At 33.3% G+C, this 20,150-nt stretch overlaps 1 protein-coding gene across 2 annotated transcripts; it reads left to right on the forward strand.

Annotated features, from left to right (window-relative positions):
* Positions 1 to 2,853: 2,853 nt before the first annotated feature.
* LOC128553296 (uncharacterized) lies at positions 2,854 to 11,195 on the forward strand. Of its 2 annotated transcripts, XR_008369314.1 has the most exons (4): positions 2,854 to 3,967; positions 4,943 to 5,067; positions 7,605 to 7,768; positions 9,649 to 11,195. XR_008369314.1 is itself a non-coding variant. In XM_053534426.1 (3 exons), exons 1-3 carry the CDS (start codon positions 3,108 to 3,110, stop codon positions 9,756 to 9,758), a joined length of 1,095 nt encoding a protein of 364 aa, XP_053390401.1. In that variant the 5' UTR covers positions 2,858 to 3,107; the 3' UTR covers positions 9,759 to 11,195. The 2 variants fall into 2 exon arrangements, 1 of the variants encoding a protein (XP_053390401.1); XM_053534426.1 differs by lacking the exon at positions 7,605 to 7,768 and having other exon boundaries at positions 2,858 to 3,967.
* The last annotated feature ends 8,955 nt before the right edge of the window (positions 11,196 to 20,150 follow it).

A 20,150-nucleotide genomic window follows, 5' to 3' on the forward strand; every position in this document is an offset into this window, starting at 1 on the left:
ACCTAAGATACTATGCCTGCACCACATACTGTTTGTGCATATACATAAATCCAGCACAAGAAAGATACCTCAATTTCCTGTGTCTCTTGTGATGTGAAGGTTAGCTCATGCTTCAGTCCAAGATCTTGTGTTGTGATTTCTGGTATTGACAGTGACAACTGTTTACACCTGGAGTCTGTGCGAATAAAGAAAGCAGTTTGAAAAATGATAGTGAAAGCCTTCAGAAACATTGTTTGCATTCAACAGAAACAAAAATCAAACAAAGTTATTCAAAAGGTTCTGGGTTTGAGCCATGTGATTTTTAACATAAAACTTCAATGACAGGTAACTTAATTCTTAGCAAGTTTTATTTGAGAACAATAAAAATAACAAAACACAGAAAACAGCAGACCTTCATACAACAAAGAACTGTGTCTTCCTTTCATACATTGTACATCAATCTAAAAATTCAGAATCTGAAGTGCAGGCCGGCAATAGACTAGCTAATATTGTTATTCATTAACTATATATACATAAAAGCTAGTTGAATTAGTTTTCAGGTACTAAAAACATTCAGAACAAATCTCTGCAAAAAACATTGCTATTAGCAATTACCTCCAAAGGTGTAAATTCTGTGAGTTGAGTTAAAGTCAGACTGAATGGTGTGGCGCTTGTACCAGCAGCAGTATCTTTGGCTGTAAAAGTCAGATCATATGGGGTTTCACTTGGACTTGAAGTTATATCTTCCGCTGCAACAAAAGGACCCTCTGCAGGCTGAAACAACATATATGTAAATATTTTAAGTCCAGCAAAAAAATTAACTGCTTTTTTAAAGTCTAGACGAGTTATTACAATCAATCCAATAGATGTGAGATCAAATGAAAAACCCAGGAAGCAGTCATCAAGTGTGGTTTATATAACTTTCTGTACATTTTTTACAGTCTATGTAAAACAAATAAGTTTAAACTTAAGTAAAGTCTAATCAACATACATGACGTAAGAGCTGGTCTATGATGTAATGAAATAGTTGTACTGTATGACTTACTGAAGAGCTTAGCTCAATGAATTCTTCTTCTGTATAGTCTTCAAGCTTTTGGCCGCAAACCTCGTAAGAGCTTGTTTCTCGAGTCACGGTGTCCTTGGCCGATTCTACAGTCTCAGTGTCTTTTAGCAGTTGCGTTTCTGCATCAGAATCTACATATGTTTGAGAGCTTAGTGTGATATATTCTTCTTCGGAATTCTCCTCAATCTGTTGACCGAAAACTTCGTATTCGTAACCGCTTGGCTCCTGAGTGTCAATATCTTCTGGCGGTTGTGTCTCCGCATTCGGATCTACATACTTAGTGGACTTGAACTTTGGATCCATATACTTTCCAAATCAATCTATTTTTGAAAACTTGGAAAAAAAAAAGATATAAATAAAAATAGAAGTACCTTACTTAAGTAAAATAAAAATATAAATAGAAGTAATCAAACTCAAAGCTTGTCACTCAGCTGTAAAGTGAAACTATAAAGACTGCTGCAAAAATAACACACACCAGACAGAGTCATGCAGTCACTGAAGTGAGAGTGTTATGAGACTGGGCCGGGGTGTGGATTGGGAACAACATTTTTTCAATTTATTCAAATTATTGTCACTGAAAAAGGTAAAATTAAATGTAAAAACATGATATATTTAACATTTTAAATAGTCTTCCATGTATTATGCGTTGTTATAACTGTTTAGGCTGTAAAAAACGTAAATCTTTACTACGGCGTAGTTGTTACATAATGGGAACGAAAGTTTATGGTGACGAAACAACTCGACAATTTCTACCCGTGATTTTGTTGCATTCTCTCGTTTACTTTGTTAATTTCTATTTGCATTGTGTAATTTATGTACACTTGCATTTACAACTCCAGTAAAAACACTTACAACTGATTCTGAATGGTATAAAATACTGCAAACTCGATTCAATGTTATGAAATTAATCGTACCGGTGTCAGTAGCAGGTGCGCGTTTTACGTTCGGAACATGAAGAGTTGCCGTTCTTGGCTATCTGCACAGGCTTCAGAAAATGACAAAATACTACCCTTTTACGGTGGTTTCCGTTGAGAAACTATGTTTTTTTAAGTAAAACAATGATCGATATACCTCCTAAAGCCAGAAATTTCCGCGAAAGGCACCGTTTTCACAATTTTCCGACTTGATGAAAACTTTATATAATGATTTGTTTATGTTTTAGCGCACTAATTTACAAAGAGGTACCATTTCCCGCTGCGGACTTCTTTTTTCTCCATATATGGCACGGTGGTTCCCAGCTTTTTGCATGTTTTATAAGCGAAATCGACCGTAAGAAATGATACCAAAAATGAGGTCAGCCAAAAATAGTACGGGAAAAACACTACGCCAGCGCCACCTAGCGGAGTTTGCATTGCTACTAATAGTACACAAATAATATTGCTCTTACGAAAATTGCGGATAACAATATAGTCCCATATTTTATAGAATAAACCGGACACTTCCGAGTGATTACAGGTTTTATCTCACATGCTCTTAGTAGGATAGACAAACGATCGTTAACTCTGGTAAATATCGAATAAACAAGGTCAATCGTTATCGTAAAATATAGAGGTATCCTGCAACAGCGTACAAAAATCGTAATTCAAGTTTGAACACCTTAAATTCGATAAAAACACTTTATTATTTCAACCGTTGCACGAAAGCCTTGAATAATTAACACGCCACCGAGTAAACTTAGGACAAAATGAAATAAAATGCTCACGATACATTGATAACCAGGATTAGTAGATTTTCGTATTTTGAAAAAGAATTTCGATGGTGTTCGTCCACTAATTAAAAAAATAAGAAACCGCTATTGTGTGTATTTGATACGACTATTTATCCCCAGTCTCCTTTCAATAAAGGATAAAAATATCAATACATAAAACGTTATAATTGTACTGTGTTGCGCTATAATGTGGACGCTCTTCCTTTGGGAAAGTAGGTCAATATATCTAACGTTTAAATGCAGTGTGTAACATAAGCAATTCTGTTTTAGAGCATAACCAGACAAGACGACAAATAATTGGAAAAAGGATTCTGTTATTTTATGTGTTTATTAGTGGCTGATTAAAAATGCATAAAAATGGATAAACATACTGTAATGAAAAGTTTCTACAGTCTACGGTCAAAAAGATATGTAATTTTGGTTTGCATTGCTTTATTCATTATACTGAAATATACAAGGAAAGGAACAATATCTATCGTTTACAGACCTTTTATTGAATCAGATATATATGACTTTGGAATGAATGAAGAGGAACACATGTCATATAATATTAAAAGCATAAGTGATAATAAAAACGGTGTAAATGGTAGCACATATCGTGACATTAACAATGAAGTTCTTAATTTAGCAAGAAAAATTACTTCATTTAATAAGACAGTTTTAGTTAGCGTAATAAATGACGCATATTTACCATTTGCTTATAGCTGGCTTTGTAACACCAAGGACATGGAAATTCATAAATCTGTATTAGTTATTACAACGGATAATGAATCTAAAATTAAGCTCAATAGAGACTGGCCTGATGTGTCAGTCTTCCATTTACGACTTCAAATACCCAAAGGTGATCAGAAATATAGCCACGTTGGTTATGTCAAAATTATGATTCGTAGAACAGAAATAATTTTGTCTTTATTACAGGCAAATATTGACATACTTTTACTAGAATTTGATTACGTTTGGTTTTCAAACCCAATACCTGGCTTACAAAAGCGATTTGGTGTTGATATGTTGGTGAATCCAGTTTCTAATACCGGAGGAGCTATTTTCAATGGCGGATTACTTTATCTTTTTGCAACAAACCGTACTAAAGCCCTCTGGTCAAAGCTAACAGAAATGATGCGGAAGCTTGAACGAGATATAAAGGATAAACCAGATAACAAGTCAATTTCCGAAGGGCAAAATGACCAGACATTCCTATCTCAGTTAATTCGTGCAAGGTTAGTTCAGCAAAACAGTTTAAAATAACATTTCATTATGAAACGGCAAATATATTACACGTATTACTTGTGATATTTACATAGAAAATCCTTAAAGAAAGGTTTAATAGACTATAGTCAAAACATTAAAAAAAAGCTTTATACATATATAGAAGTATAAGTTTTTCACAATCGTGTGTATAATAAAGTATTTATAAGCTTGAAAACAACAAGAAAAAAGAAACTTCGTCAAATTTTACTTGTCAATTCGTTTTCGAACTGGCGAAGTTACTATTGTGTACAATATATTACTAAATCTGTTATTCATATGTTTGTTTATATTGGTTTTTAATGTCTTCTTTTATGGCTGTTGTTTTGTAAATGCTCATATCTTAGAAAAATTTATGGGGTTATCCCAAATGGGAGCCCGAAAAAGAGAGAGAAAAGAACAACTTTAAAATTAATTTCTGACGTCATGTAAATAGACATTTTTGAATTGCTTGCAAGTCGCTAAGTGTAAAAGCTTTAAGACATAGGGCAAATAGTTCTTATTAATGACCAAGGAGCCAGCCAGTAGATATATATTATGACCGGTTTTTGGTCCGCAAATTCCTTGTGGGATTGGGAACTGTGAAAAGTTATTTTTGATGGCACAAAATAAGATATAAAAGTAGTATTATATTATATATCATTAATACATGCGCCTCTGTAGAGATAGATGATTGTCAAATGCTTGTTTCATTTATGTTTAGTTGATGGCTAAAAAGTCATGTAGTTTTGTAAAATGTACATACTTATACTGAGGGAGGCATTCCAAAAAATGAAATTTCTTACTGCTTTCTTAGTGCATATCAAGTACACTTACAAATATGTAAAAATCCAACAAAACTTTAGAATTTGTTGTTGAAGAACATGGGGCCTGAAGGACTTCGATTTTCTTTCTGTAGTTTCACTTACTTGTATAATGATATCTGTGTGTCTCTCTCTTTATTCCAGGTATGCAAACATTACTACACAACTACTGACCCTAGATGTTTACGCTGATGGTAAATGGTATGGTATGAGTAATGCAGAGAGGCAGAAATTACACCCTATTGTTATCAGCAACAACTGGATAATAGGTATCTGTTTATTTAGTATCACTGACATTTTAATTGAACTACGGAGCTGTTTGAACTATTACCGGTCGTATCTTTGCAGATTACAATGATTTAATCTTCTATATGTATGTTGGAAGAACAAATGTTACTGAGGTCAAAACACATGATCAGATTCGTTATCAGCGTCTGGTGGTTCCAACATCAAGTAATGCCACAACGTTGTAATATTTCAGTTGAACTCCAGTAAAAGCAAATGGCTATTTTTATTTACATTTAATTATGTCTATTTATGTATTTATTTGCTTTTTATTTATTTATTTATTGATTTATTTATTTATTTATTTTGTTGGGTTAAATGTCTCACCGACACAATTATAGGTCGTATGGCGCCTTTACAGCTTTGATGGTGGAGGAATTAAAACCCCATGTGTCCCTCCGTGTATTTCATCACGAGCGGACACCGGGGTAGAACTACCGACCTTCCGTAAGCCAGCTGAATGGCTTCCTAACATGAAGAATTCAACGCCCCGAGTGAGGCTCGAACCTACATCGATGAGGGGCAGGTGATTTGAAGTCAGTGACCTTAACCACTCGGCCACGGAGGCCCACTTTAGTTCTATTCACTCATATTTGAAGGAAATAAAAATCTAACAGCCCACAAAGTTTAGATTGCTTCAAATGAATCTTATTTCACGGACCTTCAATGAAAACGTTTGTTTAATCTTTGGTAACTGAAACCGCGCACATTTTGTGTTTGTTTTTCAAAGTATAGAACTTGGTCTAATTGAATTTTAAAATTTTTCAGAACCTGGCGAATTTAAAAGAATTTACTCCGTTGGGCAATATAACAAAATATCTGGTGAAAAATGATTTGTATACAATTTAGTTGTGGTTTTCCTGTTGCTCAAACATTATAATCAATAAAATTTCCATTAAAAATCATACAGACTGTAATGATATAAAAATACATGAGCCATTTGTATATAATTATCCGAAATTTATGTCAAATTATTGAAATCTGCATATGCTAACCAAATAACTTTCCTGAAAATTATGAAAATTATCGAGAAAATCAAATATCTTTTGCGAAAAAAATAATTAACATTCAGTGATTTTCTCAGAAGTTTTAAACACATATTATCTGGTTATCAACAAAAAATGCATAAACATGACTTGAAAACTTATCTCGAAGTCTTTTAGTTTTTTTCTAATTTTAATTTAAGTTTGACAATAGGTGTTCACGAATATCAAAAGTTTTCATTAAGGTAAGTGTTCAGGAAAGTTAAAAGTTAAAAGGGTCGTCCAAACTGAAGTAACAAAGTAAGAGTCTTTCTCAGAATCTTCTTATATTCGCTTTTTTATTATTCTTTTTCGCCAATATAGCAAATCTTTTTAACAAACAAAACTTCATTAAAGCAATCATTTTTCACGAAAAGAAAGGAATTTACGCGAAAATAACTTGTTTTTGCATGTAGTACATTGTAGGGATAATACACGTTTTTTTTGTGTATTAATGTCTGCAGAAGCCCGCGGGATTGTTTGTGACCGAGAAGGTCGAGGTCACAAACATATCCCAAGGGCTTCTGCAGACGTTAATACACAAAACAAACGTGTATTGTCGCTATTCTTGCATAAAAAAATATTTCACGACGATTTATGTATTGTTTTCATATGTGATGACTTGACGATTCCGGTACATTTTTTATTTACCATTCCTGTTGTTCTTGGAAACGGTAAACATGTTTTAAATATCCGTATCCAGGGCCCGGAAATAAACAACACTATCAAAAGCACATACTGAAGGTTTTTAAGCGATTTTTTTATCTCTCATTATTACAAACATAAAATTACCAATAATTGTTCATATCATTTCACAATTTGGTGGTCTCGATCACAATTTCAAGAATAATAACTTTACATTCGAGTTATATTGAGTACGGACACACATTTGGAGTACGGATGAGTACGAACGTAGTGTCAAGTTTCCAAGCTGTTTATACAAATTCTTCGAGAAATTAGATAAAAACATTCTGACTGATACTTACCAAAATCATAAATATAATACCTAAAAACGAACAATAGCACAAATTACACGCGATACTTATTTATTCACATTTATTTACAATAACTGAACAGACGCTTTTTAAAGGGAGTGAACTCTAAGAGAAGCTAGTGCGTATATTGATGGGGGGGCAGTACGTTTGGGGTTGGAAACAGATACAGCTAAATATACTATGGATTACATTGTATCTATAATGCTACAAGAAGAGGTTGTTATGGAAGAAACAAGACGCAAATGCCAGATATCAGTGTGCGCAAAAATACACATATATATCCCCGGCAAAGCATTTCAAAAATAAAAATCATGTATAAACAGCACGTGAATTGCCTTGTTTGCACACGATTTTTCTCCCGTTTATACATGGGCGGATCCAGTGAAAAAAGTAGTTTTTTATGCAAGAATGTATTATAACGTCAGTCTTCGGATTATAAATTGTAAAAAAAAAAATATTTTCTCGAATGTTTTGATTTTTCACGAAAACTCATTAAATTTGCAGGAAAACTTTTTTAATGTTCATAAAAATGTAGCCGGTCATCGTATTCAGAAATATGCAGCCCCACGTCCTGGATTACTGGATATGACAGATGTCACAACGTAAAGTTTTATGTCATGAGCAACCTAAAACAGTGAATGGAAATGCTAAATGCTGTTATTCAAGTGGTACTGAAATTAATTATATTTGTCACTTGTTCTCTATTTCTTTCAAGTGTAAGAGTAGTTAACTGTGTTTGGGAAGAATAAGGAATTAATAACTTATGATAATTATTCAGATCCGTAACAATAACATATCTAACATATAAAGCAACTAAACGACAGAACAGGCAATGGGAGAGGGAATTCATGGCATAAACATGAAAATCACAACCTAAGGTGAAGTGATTTGACCCGACTTATAAAAAATATGTATTGAAATATTGTTTCTATTTTAGCAACAGCGACCTTGACCTTGACCCAAATGACTACAAAAGCAATTCCTTTACACCTTTCTCCAGGCCAAATGTGGTGTCTATAGCTTGTCCGAAGCTAAAGATATTGTGTGGAAACCAAGTTTGACATCCGCCTGACCACCCGCCCACCGATCTAACGACATACCCCAATCTAATAACCGGTTTTCTACGAAAACCTGGTTTAAAAGATAAAGACATGTACAATTGTTATACGCCTGTTGCCTTCAACAAAGCCTGATCCAAGCGACATCAAATACATTTCCAACCTTTTGTGTTTGATAAAAGCTATCTACACACCAAGTCAGTTACAATAAGTCTACCCATACTAAAGATATTGAGTGGCAGCCATTTTTTCTGTTTTCGATAACAGTGACCCCAAATATCATTCAAAGCTAATATTTTAGATAAGCTTGCTGTACACAAATTTTTGAGGCCGTAAGTAAGTCAAAACTAAAATTTTAAAGCGGAAACCACCTGGTTGATGATCACATTGATAAGAAAATATATTTTTAGAGAAATAATCTATTTTTAGAGAATAAATCTATTTCAGTAACAGAGACATTGACCTTGACCAAATGGCATTGAAATAACATTTTTTTCACACAAAAAAAGGATCTCAGTAAGATTTGAACCAACGCACTTTCGTCCCACTAACTAAAAAGTAGCTTTAAGTCCATCGCTCTAGACAATTGCGCCACAATGAAATTTTCTGAGTGTGAATATTAGATAAGTTATCCTGACCTTGAACTTGACATTAATGACACCATATGCAATCCCAACCTTGGTGTTTCTATAAGTTACCTTTAGGCCAAGTTTGATTTTAATACATCAATGCAAACTAAAGTTATTGAGCGGAAACCATTGTTTCTATTTTTAGCAACAGCGACCTTGACCTTGACCCAAATGATTCCAAATGCAATTCCTTTACATCTTTCTCCAGGCCAAATGTCGTGTCTATAGCTTGTCCGAAACTAAAGATTTTGTGTGGAAACCAAGTTTGAAATCCGCCTGACTACCCGCCCACCGATCTAACGACATACCCCAATCTAATAACCGGTTTTCTACGAGAACCTGGTTAAAAAGATAAAGGCATGTATAATTGTTATACGCCTGTTGCCTTCAACAAATCTTTGCTGTTTTGCCTGACCATGACATATTCTGTACTTTATTAATATTTTCCGCTTTCTTCAATTTGGCATATGTAATTCCTCTATGAACTTTTAATAACACGTGTTTGTAAATTCTTAACTTAGAAGATATTTTTAGTAGGGATATTGTGATATAAAAGACAAATTAAATATCTGGGCAATTTAAAGGTCATTATTTGAAAGCTGTTCATCTTTACGGATGTTATTTAAACCGAAGACATGTATCCAATTATAATTTAAATAATCATGTTTGGAAAATATTGCTCAACAAAGCGTCAGTTGTTTTTGTCTAAAAGCTGAAAATGTTCTGGTGTAAAACAAAACTTAGAAGTTGACTATTCTACGATATACTTTTTTATATCATTTCTTCTCTGGAGACAAGCAATGTTCATGGCAAACAAAACTGTAGGTACATGATTATAAAGTTTGTTTTTATTTTCTTCAGGAAACAAGAATAAAATCATCAGAGCAAAGAAATGGAATCATTGGTTTCTACGTCCTGATAATACATGTGACATGGACACGGTGAAAAAGATTGTGTACTCAGAAGTCTAGCAGAATTATGTAGATTATGTCCGATATATTAACGTTATCCTTATGCGTTCCGTTGAAATTGATAGCGTTCATCTCCGTTGGACCGCTAAAGAAAATGCACCAATGTTACAATATCGCAGTTTAAAAACTTAATACAAGGAAAGGAAATTAAATATGTATTTCAGAGTCATACGATGTTAACGACAGAATAAGACCGGCATATTAAATGATACTCGCTAGCTTATTTTATGGATTTGTCGATCATATTCCGTTGTTAATTTCTTATGTACTCCGAAATAACTATAAATGATTCATTTTCTAAGTAAGAAGTCACGGTAAAACGGTTGTCTTGGTTATGACATCATATATACATTGAATCCATTACAATTTCAATTGATTATCCTATGTATCAGTTTCATCGTCGTAGTGCCTGTGAACATCATATCTAGTCCAGTATCACGGCATAATATGATCTGGAATACGAGTACTCATGAGTTTTATTACTCTTCTCCATCGTTTGTTAAGAATTGTTTCGCAAACAATGATATTAAATCAACAAAAGTACATGCATGTTTTATACAAAATATCATTGTTCTAATAACAAATCAACAAAACCCGTTAATGTATTCGCAAAAGGTCTGAATTGAAAATATTCAGTGTTATTTAAAGTACATTAATTTGCATAATTGCATAATGTATAGGAATTTTGATAATGATGTCTTGATTATGGGATATCCCTTATTCCAGATCACAGGTATCACTACTGGATGCACATGCCATTAAACGGGTCATGAAATTGGCCTTAACTTTTTCAAAGGTTTTAAACAGGTCACCATTAGAATTCACCCATTACTTTTTACTATTTAATGGGATTTTCACGACCATAGTTTTAATGCCATACATTAAAAATGACCTTGATGGCCATGAAAAGCAGCTTAAAATAAACCATTAAAATAAGTTAACAGGCTCCTTAAGACTTCATGAAAATTTTTAATTGGCATGAAATTAAAGTGCCATTAAAAATTACCCCTTAATTAGTAAGAACTAATGGGGCCATTAATTTTTTTAATACTCTGTTAACGGCCGTTAATTATTTAAAAATGATTAATGGTCTCATTAAATATGTCAGATTCAATTTTAATGGGTTTATAATATTTTAATTGTATATCAAATTAAGGGCCATGAAAATTTGCCTTCAGAATTAGACATCTTAAGATAATCAACTTCATCCTAATATTTGCCGTATTGATTTAAACTACGTATTACTACACATGTAATAGTATCTATACATATGTACTGTTCTGTAAAATGCTAGAAGAATATTTGTTTCTTCTTTTTTCTCTTATTATTTTGTAATGTAAACACATGTAACAGCCTCGTACAAACATTTGTTATATTGTATCCTTATTCTGTCATATGTTCATATGAAATGAGAAAATAAATAGATATTGTATTGTATTGAGTTGTACTGAGAAGGGTTTACAGGTACCGGTTTGATAGATCAAGTGACCATGTGGGTAGTTTTAACTATTCAACATTATAATGTTGACAAACATTCTGACCAAGTTTTTATTGGCACAGACATTAGGCATCAGGTGTATTCAAAAAGCAACTGTTGATGACAATGTCAGCGCACAATGGGCAATCACAATTTAGCTCTGTTTCAGTATTTTGTGCTCACATGCACGCACTGTACAGTTAAGAGCAAATGTTTGAGGGATTGCATCACAGGTAGCTTCTCCCATCTCCAATTAAGTGTACCACACTCTTTGATTCGTTGAAACAAAGAAGCGATTGATCTGTCCATGCCCCAAATGAATTTAAATCAGACTGTAAATCTTCACAATTATGTGTATTGTTCACTTCTCTATAAACCTTAGTTTCTACTCAAGAATTTGAAAATCTAAACTAGTCTGAACACATTTTATAATGTAAATTCCTTACCCCACCCATTTTCTTATACAAATGCTGATTATTTGGACAAGAAAAACAAAGAACAGAAAAAGTGGCATGCATCAGTACGTATTTACCCTTACCAAAATATTGTAGATTGATGTTATCAAATAAATTAATACGTTTCCATCTGACTTTCATTGAAATAAATCCGATTTTTGTAGGAACACAATTAGTCCAAATAATTGTACTCGAGAGTTGAATATCGTTAATATTTTTTGACTTGTCGATATCCGTCCCTAGGTAGACAACGTAAAATATCAAAATGTAAAATCGATCTACCCGAGGTCTCATTATTTAGACTAGAACACAGTATGCCAAACATTTGAAAAAAAAAATGGCGTAACTGCATCAAGGGGAAATAACTTCAATGCAACTAAATATAACATCATAATATATTATAGACGATGTGTGTGTAGTATGTATTTATTGTGATTAAAGTCCATTTTAGAACAATATGAGACTGGAATTATAAGCATTCAATAGGAGAGCAAGCCAAAAACCAAAAAGAAAATACATACGAATCACATTTTACAGAATTTAGGGTTTAATGGGCATTACATTGCTGTTAAGGGCCATTAAGTTTACGCTTAAATGAAATCGTACACAACCTGAACATTTAATGGGTATTAAATCAAATTTAAGGGCCATGAATAATCCTGTTAAATTCAAAAAATACAGAATTTCACTATTTTTTCAAAGCCATTATTAACTATTTTAGCTACCAAACTAAATTTAATGGCATGATTCATGGTTAAAAATGGGTGTTTTAATGGTATTTTAACATGTAACCCATTAATATTGTGAAACCTGTTAAATAAAGTGATGCAATAATTAATGGGGTTAATTAACGGTTTATCATATTTTAATGGATATTTTTCAGGGTTTTAAACCTTGTTTAATGGTATGTGCATCCAGTAGTGTATCACTATAGTAAAACGCATTTTCAGTAAGTTTTAATTGTCCTAGAGTCTTATTGACAATACTCTGCCACTTGATAGAATCTTTCTCAAGTTTAGAAGCAAACTCATGAAATATACAAGAAGAGCGATATCATTTTGTTTATGTTTTTGTTATGAACGAAGCATAGAAAATACCATCTTTGATACCATTACATTCTCAAATATTTATACGAAAATGTATCATTTTTCCTTTTTTTTTGCAAACTATGTAGTAATGTAAATAATAAGTTATCGTTAGTTCCTTTAAAAAAATACCCTTAATTAATTTTGCATGTTCGGCATTATTTAGCTTGTACATCATGACGTTTCGTCTGTGGTGTTTTATATCGGGCTTCGCAGTGTATTTGAATACTCTTACATGTACATATGGAGGAATCGGATTCTTATCATTCCTGGTTGCAAATGAAGTTTATTTGATTAGGTTTCTGATTTCCATACAGTCTGAGCTTTGCGAAGGATATCGAGACAACGTGCAGAGCACATATTCCAATAATGATTCTAGATAAATATCACTACAGGGAATGAATCACAACTTCTGCACATTCGCAATACCCTAATCCAAAAAAAAAAATAATTGTGTAATATATACCTTTGTAAACTCTGACGACACTGTAAATGCGTATGCCTCGTGGGATACCAATTCAATGAACACAAAAACGAGCTGATTTTTATAAGGTTCTGTACCAGCGAAACATAATAATTCGGACAAACACATGTCATACATTAATTACATGTCTTGTCAGTAAAGATACTCGACCATTGGAAATTTATATATATAAATAAGAAGAAATTACAATGCAACCGAACAAATTAATAGCAGACTCGGTTTGAATGTATCTTTTTCATGAGAGGTAATGGAAAGTGCAACACCCCAAAACCTCCTGAAAACGGCTTCAGCAAAGTCTATTATAAAGATATGATTGCAATGTGACAGAAAATAAAATAAGAGGGCCAAGATGACCCTAGGTCACTCACCTGAGAAACACACCATGACAGTGTGAACATTTTTGACCTATTGATTTCATGGAAACAAATATACTGACCAATTTTCATTAAGATTGGACCAAAAGTATAGCATCTTGAGTGCAAACACGTATTTCTTTAATTTGACCTAGTGACCTAGTTTTTGACCCCACATGACCCAGATTCGTGCTTGTTCAAGATTCTATAAAAACAAACATTTTGACAAAGTTTCAGGAAGATTGGAGCAAAAAGTGGCCTCTCTAGAGTGTACACAATCTTTACCTTTAATTTGACCTAGTGACCTAGTTTTGACCACACGTGACCCAAATTCGAAATCATTGAAGACTTTATTATAAATAAAACATTCTGACCAAGTTTTATGAAAATGTGGCCCCTAGAGTCTTTGATTTGCCTGGTGACCTTGTTTTTAACCCAAAGTAACCCAGATAAAAATTAATCCAAGATTTCATGAAGACAAACATTCTGACAAAGTTTCATGCACTTAAAATGAAAAATGCAGTCCTTATTGCATACAAAATGTTTTTTTTTTTATTTTAACAGGTGACCTAGTTTCTGACCTCAGATGACCCTGATTCGAAATTGGGCCGAAGATCATCGAGATAAACATTTTGACCAAATTTCATGAAGATATGGTCATAAGCGTGTTATCAAGCTTTTCCTTTGCTTTGACTGATGACCTAGTTTTTGACTCAACATTACCCAGATTGAAACTTGACCTAGAGGTCATCAAGACAAACATTGTGATCAAATTTCATAAAAATCCAGTGTAAAATGCAGTCCCTATTGCATACACAAAGTTTTTCAATGATTTGACCTTTCGACCTAGTTTTTGATCTAGATTTCACCAAGGCAGCCATTCTGACTAAATCTTATGAATATACAGTGTAAAATGCAACCTCTATTGCGTACAAAATGTTTTCCATTAATTTGATCTAGTGACCTAGCTTTTGACCTCAGATGACACATATTCTAACTTTTCCTAGATTTTATCCAGACAAATACTCTGATCAAATTTCATGAGGATCCAGTGTAAAATGCAGTCCCTGTTGTATACACAATGTTTTTCTTTGATTTGATCTAGTGACCTAGTTTTAACCCCAGGTTACCCATATTCAAACATGACCTTAGATTTCATCAAGGCAACCATTCTGACTTAATTTCATGAAGATCTGGTGTAAAATGCAGTCCCTACTGCATACACAATGTTTCTCTTTGATTTGACCTACTGACCTAGTTTTTTACCCCGGAAAATCTATATTAGAACTTGACCTGGATTTGATCAAGGCAATCAGTCTGACTAGATTTCATGAAGATCAATTGAAAAATATAGACTCTATCGGATACACAATATTTGTCTTTGATTTGTCCTAATGGCCTAGTTTGTGATGCCAGATGACCCATATTTGAACTTGACCTAGATTTCATCAAGGCAATCATTCTGATTAAATTTTATGAATATCCAGTGTAAATTGCAGCCCCTATTGCGTACACAATGTTCTTCATTAATTTGATCTAGTGACCTAGTTTTTTGACCATAGATGACCCATATTCAAACTTGACATTGATTTTATCCAGACAAACATTCTGAATAAATTTAATGAAGATCCGGTGTAAAATACAGTCCCTATTGCAGACAGAATGTTATTCTTTGATATGACCTACATGACCCATATTCAAACGTGACCTAACTAAAGTTTTCAAGACAAACAATCTGATCAAGTTTCATGAAGATCAATTGAAAAATACAGCCTCTACTACTTACACAAGGTTTTTATTTGATTTGACCTAGTGACCTAGTTTTGGACTTCAGATGATCCATATTCGACTTGGCCTAGATTTGATCAAGGCAATCATTTTAACTAATATTCATGAAAATCAATTGAAAAATACAGCCTCTATCGCATACACAAGGTTTTTATTTAATTTGACCTAGCGACCTAGTTATTGATCCCAGAAGACCCATATTCTAACTAGGTCTATATTTCATCAAGGCAGTCGTTCCGTCTAAATTTTATGAATACCCAGTGTAAAATGCAGCCTCTATTGCGTACAAAATGTTTTTCTTTAATTTGATCTAGTGACCTAGTTTTTGACTTTATATGACCCATATTCAAACTTGATTTAGATTTTATCCAGACAAATACTTTGATCAAATTTCATGAAGATCTGGTGTAAAATGCAGTCTGTATCGCATACACAAGGTTTTTCTTTGATATGATCTAGTGACCTAGTTTTTGACACCAGATAACCAATATTCAAACTTGACCTAGATTTTATCACGGCAATTATTCTGACTAAATTTCATGAAGTTCAATTGCAAAATACAGCTTCTATTGCATACACAGTCTAAATGTTGACCGACAGACGACAGACGAGAGACAACGGACGCCGGACATCGAGCGATCACAATAACTCACCTTAGCATTGCTCAGGTGATCTAACAACACGGAATCAAATACTGGGAGACATTTCACAGCAGCTAAACGGCACTTTAAGACATGTGATACAGTTTTCTCTATGTGTATAAGCAAACATTTTCCTACCAACAGAATTTCGTAAATTTTGTGTATTGACTGAGGACAAAGTTTAAAACGGAAATATGTATTAATAACCATAGGTACCCAGGCTTGATCTTGAATTATCTGCCCTTTAAAATATATTTTGTTTCAGTATTTTCCGACTTTCAAGGGCAGATAATTCAAGACCAAGGCTGAGTACCTATGATTTGTTTGATTTCGTGAATCTGCTTTTGTCAGTAATCACGGTTTTAGAAAGAAATTCTGTCCGTAAGAAAATTTTGCCAAATTTCAATTTAGACTCAGTGGCAAATGTCCCTAACTATGAACATGACAAAATGATACCGCAAAGTCCAGCCCTTTTCCATGGACCGAATTTCTTTAAACTTTGTATACTGACTGCAAATGAAGTCTGAAACAAAAATATAAGGTAAAATGCACAGTTTCCTTGCCTTAATTTTGAATTATCTGCCCTTAGAAATTTGATCTCTTAGTATTTTCTGATTTTAAAGGGCAGATAATTCAAGATCAAGCACGGGTACCTATAATTTTTTAATACATATTTCCGTTTTAAACTTGACTCTTAGTCAGTACATAAAGTTTAAAGAAATTCTGTCCGTACGAAAGATTTTGCCTATAAACATAAAAAAAACTGTCCGATGTGTCTTTAAAAGCTGCTATTGAGATAGTTGATAAAGTTAGTAAATCGATCAGTGCAACCAAGCAAAATAATAGCATAATTTGGAGTGAGTCCGTTAATGAGAGGTAATTGTAAGTGCAACACCCCTTAAGCCGCCTAGCTCCGGCTTTAGCGGAATTCTATTATAAAGATATTAAATAGACTCCGTGATCTCAAATGGACCGAAGTCACTTGGTGATTACCGAAGCAAAGTGTACTAGAATGTATGCATTTGAAATTGTTTCTAGTACATTTGAAAGCAAAAACTCTGAATTTTTAATGGTGCAGTAAAAATGAAATTAGAAATTAAAATCCGTGAAGAGATCCTTTGGGAGTATAAAATGCAAACAAGAATCATAACTGCGGACTCGGTTTGACTGAGACTGTTCATGAGAAGAATATAAATATTTAACATTCCTCACGCCCCTTAGCACCGGTATAAGCGGAATTCTAATATAGTCAAATTGAATATTGGTCATGGTCCCAAAGGATAAGAAATTATAACAACACTGAGTCCAAGTACGGGGAGTATTTTGACAGCTGCCACATGGCACTTAAAGATTGTTCTTGTGCTAATATCTAAAATATATGAGAAGATTGTTTGGAAGCATGGAACGCAGTCCAGAAGCATAACATTAGAAAAAGCATGCCTACCAAACCAATTTAAACAGAAATGGCTAATATTTTACTGTAAAAATTGTGTAGTTTAACACCTCTACGTTTCAGAATTATATAATTTCTGACATGATCAACGTCACAAGAAAATATGTTCTTGTTATGGATTATCTTTTATTATTTAGTACAGAATAGCCTAACAATTTCCACAACAGTTTTTATAAGAAATACGTTTGAAGCGTATATCGGTACAAAACATGGCAGGCATATGCAAGAAAAATACTTTAATTTTCTTAATGTAAGTGTGTTATACTAATTCATAGTTCCATATTAAACAAAAAAATATAAAAGAAAATATTTTGATGCATTATTTATCATCGATCATCAAGCAGAATTGTTGGTTTTTCAGTCTCTAACAACAACGAAATACCAGTTCCATATGCGAAATAAGGTTTGCTGCCGACATTACTTCAAGTCCATTATGCTCTCAAGTTTATTCAGCTTTTATTCACTAAATTACTGTGTTTGCATTTGACAAAGACACAGCTAAAGTTGAAGATACAAAAGCTATTGACTGAACATTTGTACTTACATAACATTACTGCTGTGCGTATAACATTTCCCTAATGGGTTTGTGTATAAATACTTCATTCATAACCAGTAAGGGCGACAATAACATAAACATTTGAGGTCATCATAACAACAGATTTAGCCAATAAATTGTTGATATCGCGAACTGAAGTATTTCCTATATAGGACATGGAACAAAAGTATTATCAAATATACTTCATATGAATATAGATGCATCAATCTTAGTGTTTACTCAAGTAATTTAACCGAATTGTGAAGAAATAACCTGTGAATAGCCACTGTTTTGATATAACATTTCCCAAATGTAAGAGATACATACATTTTGTCACCTCAAGAAGAAGCAGAAAAACATCTTCATCTGTTCCATTGCAACTTCTATACAATACTTGTATTTTAGTCTTCAAACAATTTGTGCTTTAAAGGGATTGCATTTGTATGTCGGAACTACTCGATCATGTTACTAGCCCCCGATGTAATACGGCACATGTGTTTTTCTGTGTTCATAAATACTGACGAAACACCAAAAAAGCGCTTACAAAATGAATAGGAGGTCATGATTCTCACCAGAATAAAAATAAACCAAAGATTATACACATCATCTACTTAAAAAGACTGAAACACAATGTACCCGCAATTTTATGCACATATTTTCTTTCCAACATTTATTTAGTTCAACCGATATCAAGCAGTTTATACATCGTGTTTGACGAAACATGTGGTACGTCGCTGTTTTTGTCATATTCTAATGCCATGTTCTGCTTTTGTTGCACTGTGGTGTAACTGTATACACACGGTTTGTTTATAGTCAGAAATTTGTTCCGTTTCAATCCATCTTGTAATCTTAAACAATAACATTGTTCAAGCATGAACCACCAAACCTACTTGAAGGATGAAGATATATGAAAACTGACGACACTAAATGACTAGCAAGTGATTATACCTGTGCTTAGCGCAACTATTATTGAAAAGTAGCGAATTCGTTGATACTTCTCGTAAAATGGCTATTAGCAGTGATACTACAGTTGGGTAATATATAATTGTAGTGTTGTACGTAAGACTAACTATTTCTGACTGAATTATTTTCTTTTTGTTGGGGAGAGTTCACACAACAAAATTAATTTACTATATATATTAAATTTTTGGTTCACATAGGCAAGGTTTCTAGACTATACATTATAATTACACATACTACTGAATAATTTTAAACATATCTCATTGCTTAAAATGCTATTTAATGATAAAAAGCCTAGCTGCAGATGAGCGAACATACTCCCGCAATGAAATCAGTAACTGAGCAACATATTAATTTAACTAAAGGCAAATCCATTTAATATAAATACACTGTGTTTGCAAAAAAGGAGCATGCGCTATTGAGTTTGTACAAAATTCTACATCAACCAAAATGAAAAGCTACCACGGTAATTTTTCGAGCCATATTTTCACCTGCAATAATGCTTTGTGAGAAACAACATTAAAGCGTCTCGGTCTCGTTCTACGTTTTCTTGTTCAAGACAGTTACTAAAACTAAGAATGTCCAGACGTTCAGTTCCGTTCTTAAAACTCGTAGCTTGGTTTTTAGTTTTTAGTCGAAACGTAAAATGGAAAAAAAATAACACCAAGTTTGATTTTGCATTGTAAGAACTGCATATGGCTAGTTTGGAGATTTTCAAGATACACTTGTATCCTATATTATATGTACAATTTATAACAGTAGTCAATATAGCGAAACGGTTCGGTTTCTGAGGGAACTTCATGCACGGTTCAACAACAGATTAGAATAATACAAACATGACTTAATACACATATTTTTAATTTTCCGCGGGCTTGTTTGACAGCATGAACATATTTTACTAACCAAGCTATGTTTTGATACTCACAATGAACAATTTTTATTTAGATACCTTAAGCGGTCGGCTGAGGGGCCACACTTATTATTCAATTCCAGAACGGGCATGTATGTGCAAGATATGATTTATCAAACAGATTTAATTTCTATCCGTTTTGTATACATTTGTTAAGTTGAATATATCTAAAAAGAGATCCTCTTAAAGCAATGAACACATGAATCAAACTTTAGAAGCAGGCTGGTTATTATTGTGTATGTTCATGCGGG

Source organism: Mercenaria mercenaria, unplaced genomic scaffold (assembly GCF_021730395.1).
Source record: "Mercenaria mercenaria strain notata unplaced genomic scaffold, MADL_Memer_1 contig_3682, whole genome shotgun sequence".
Classification (NCBI taxonomy): domain Eukaryota; kingdom Metazoa; phylum Mollusca; class Bivalvia; order Venerida; family Veneridae; genus Mercenaria; species Mercenaria mercenaria.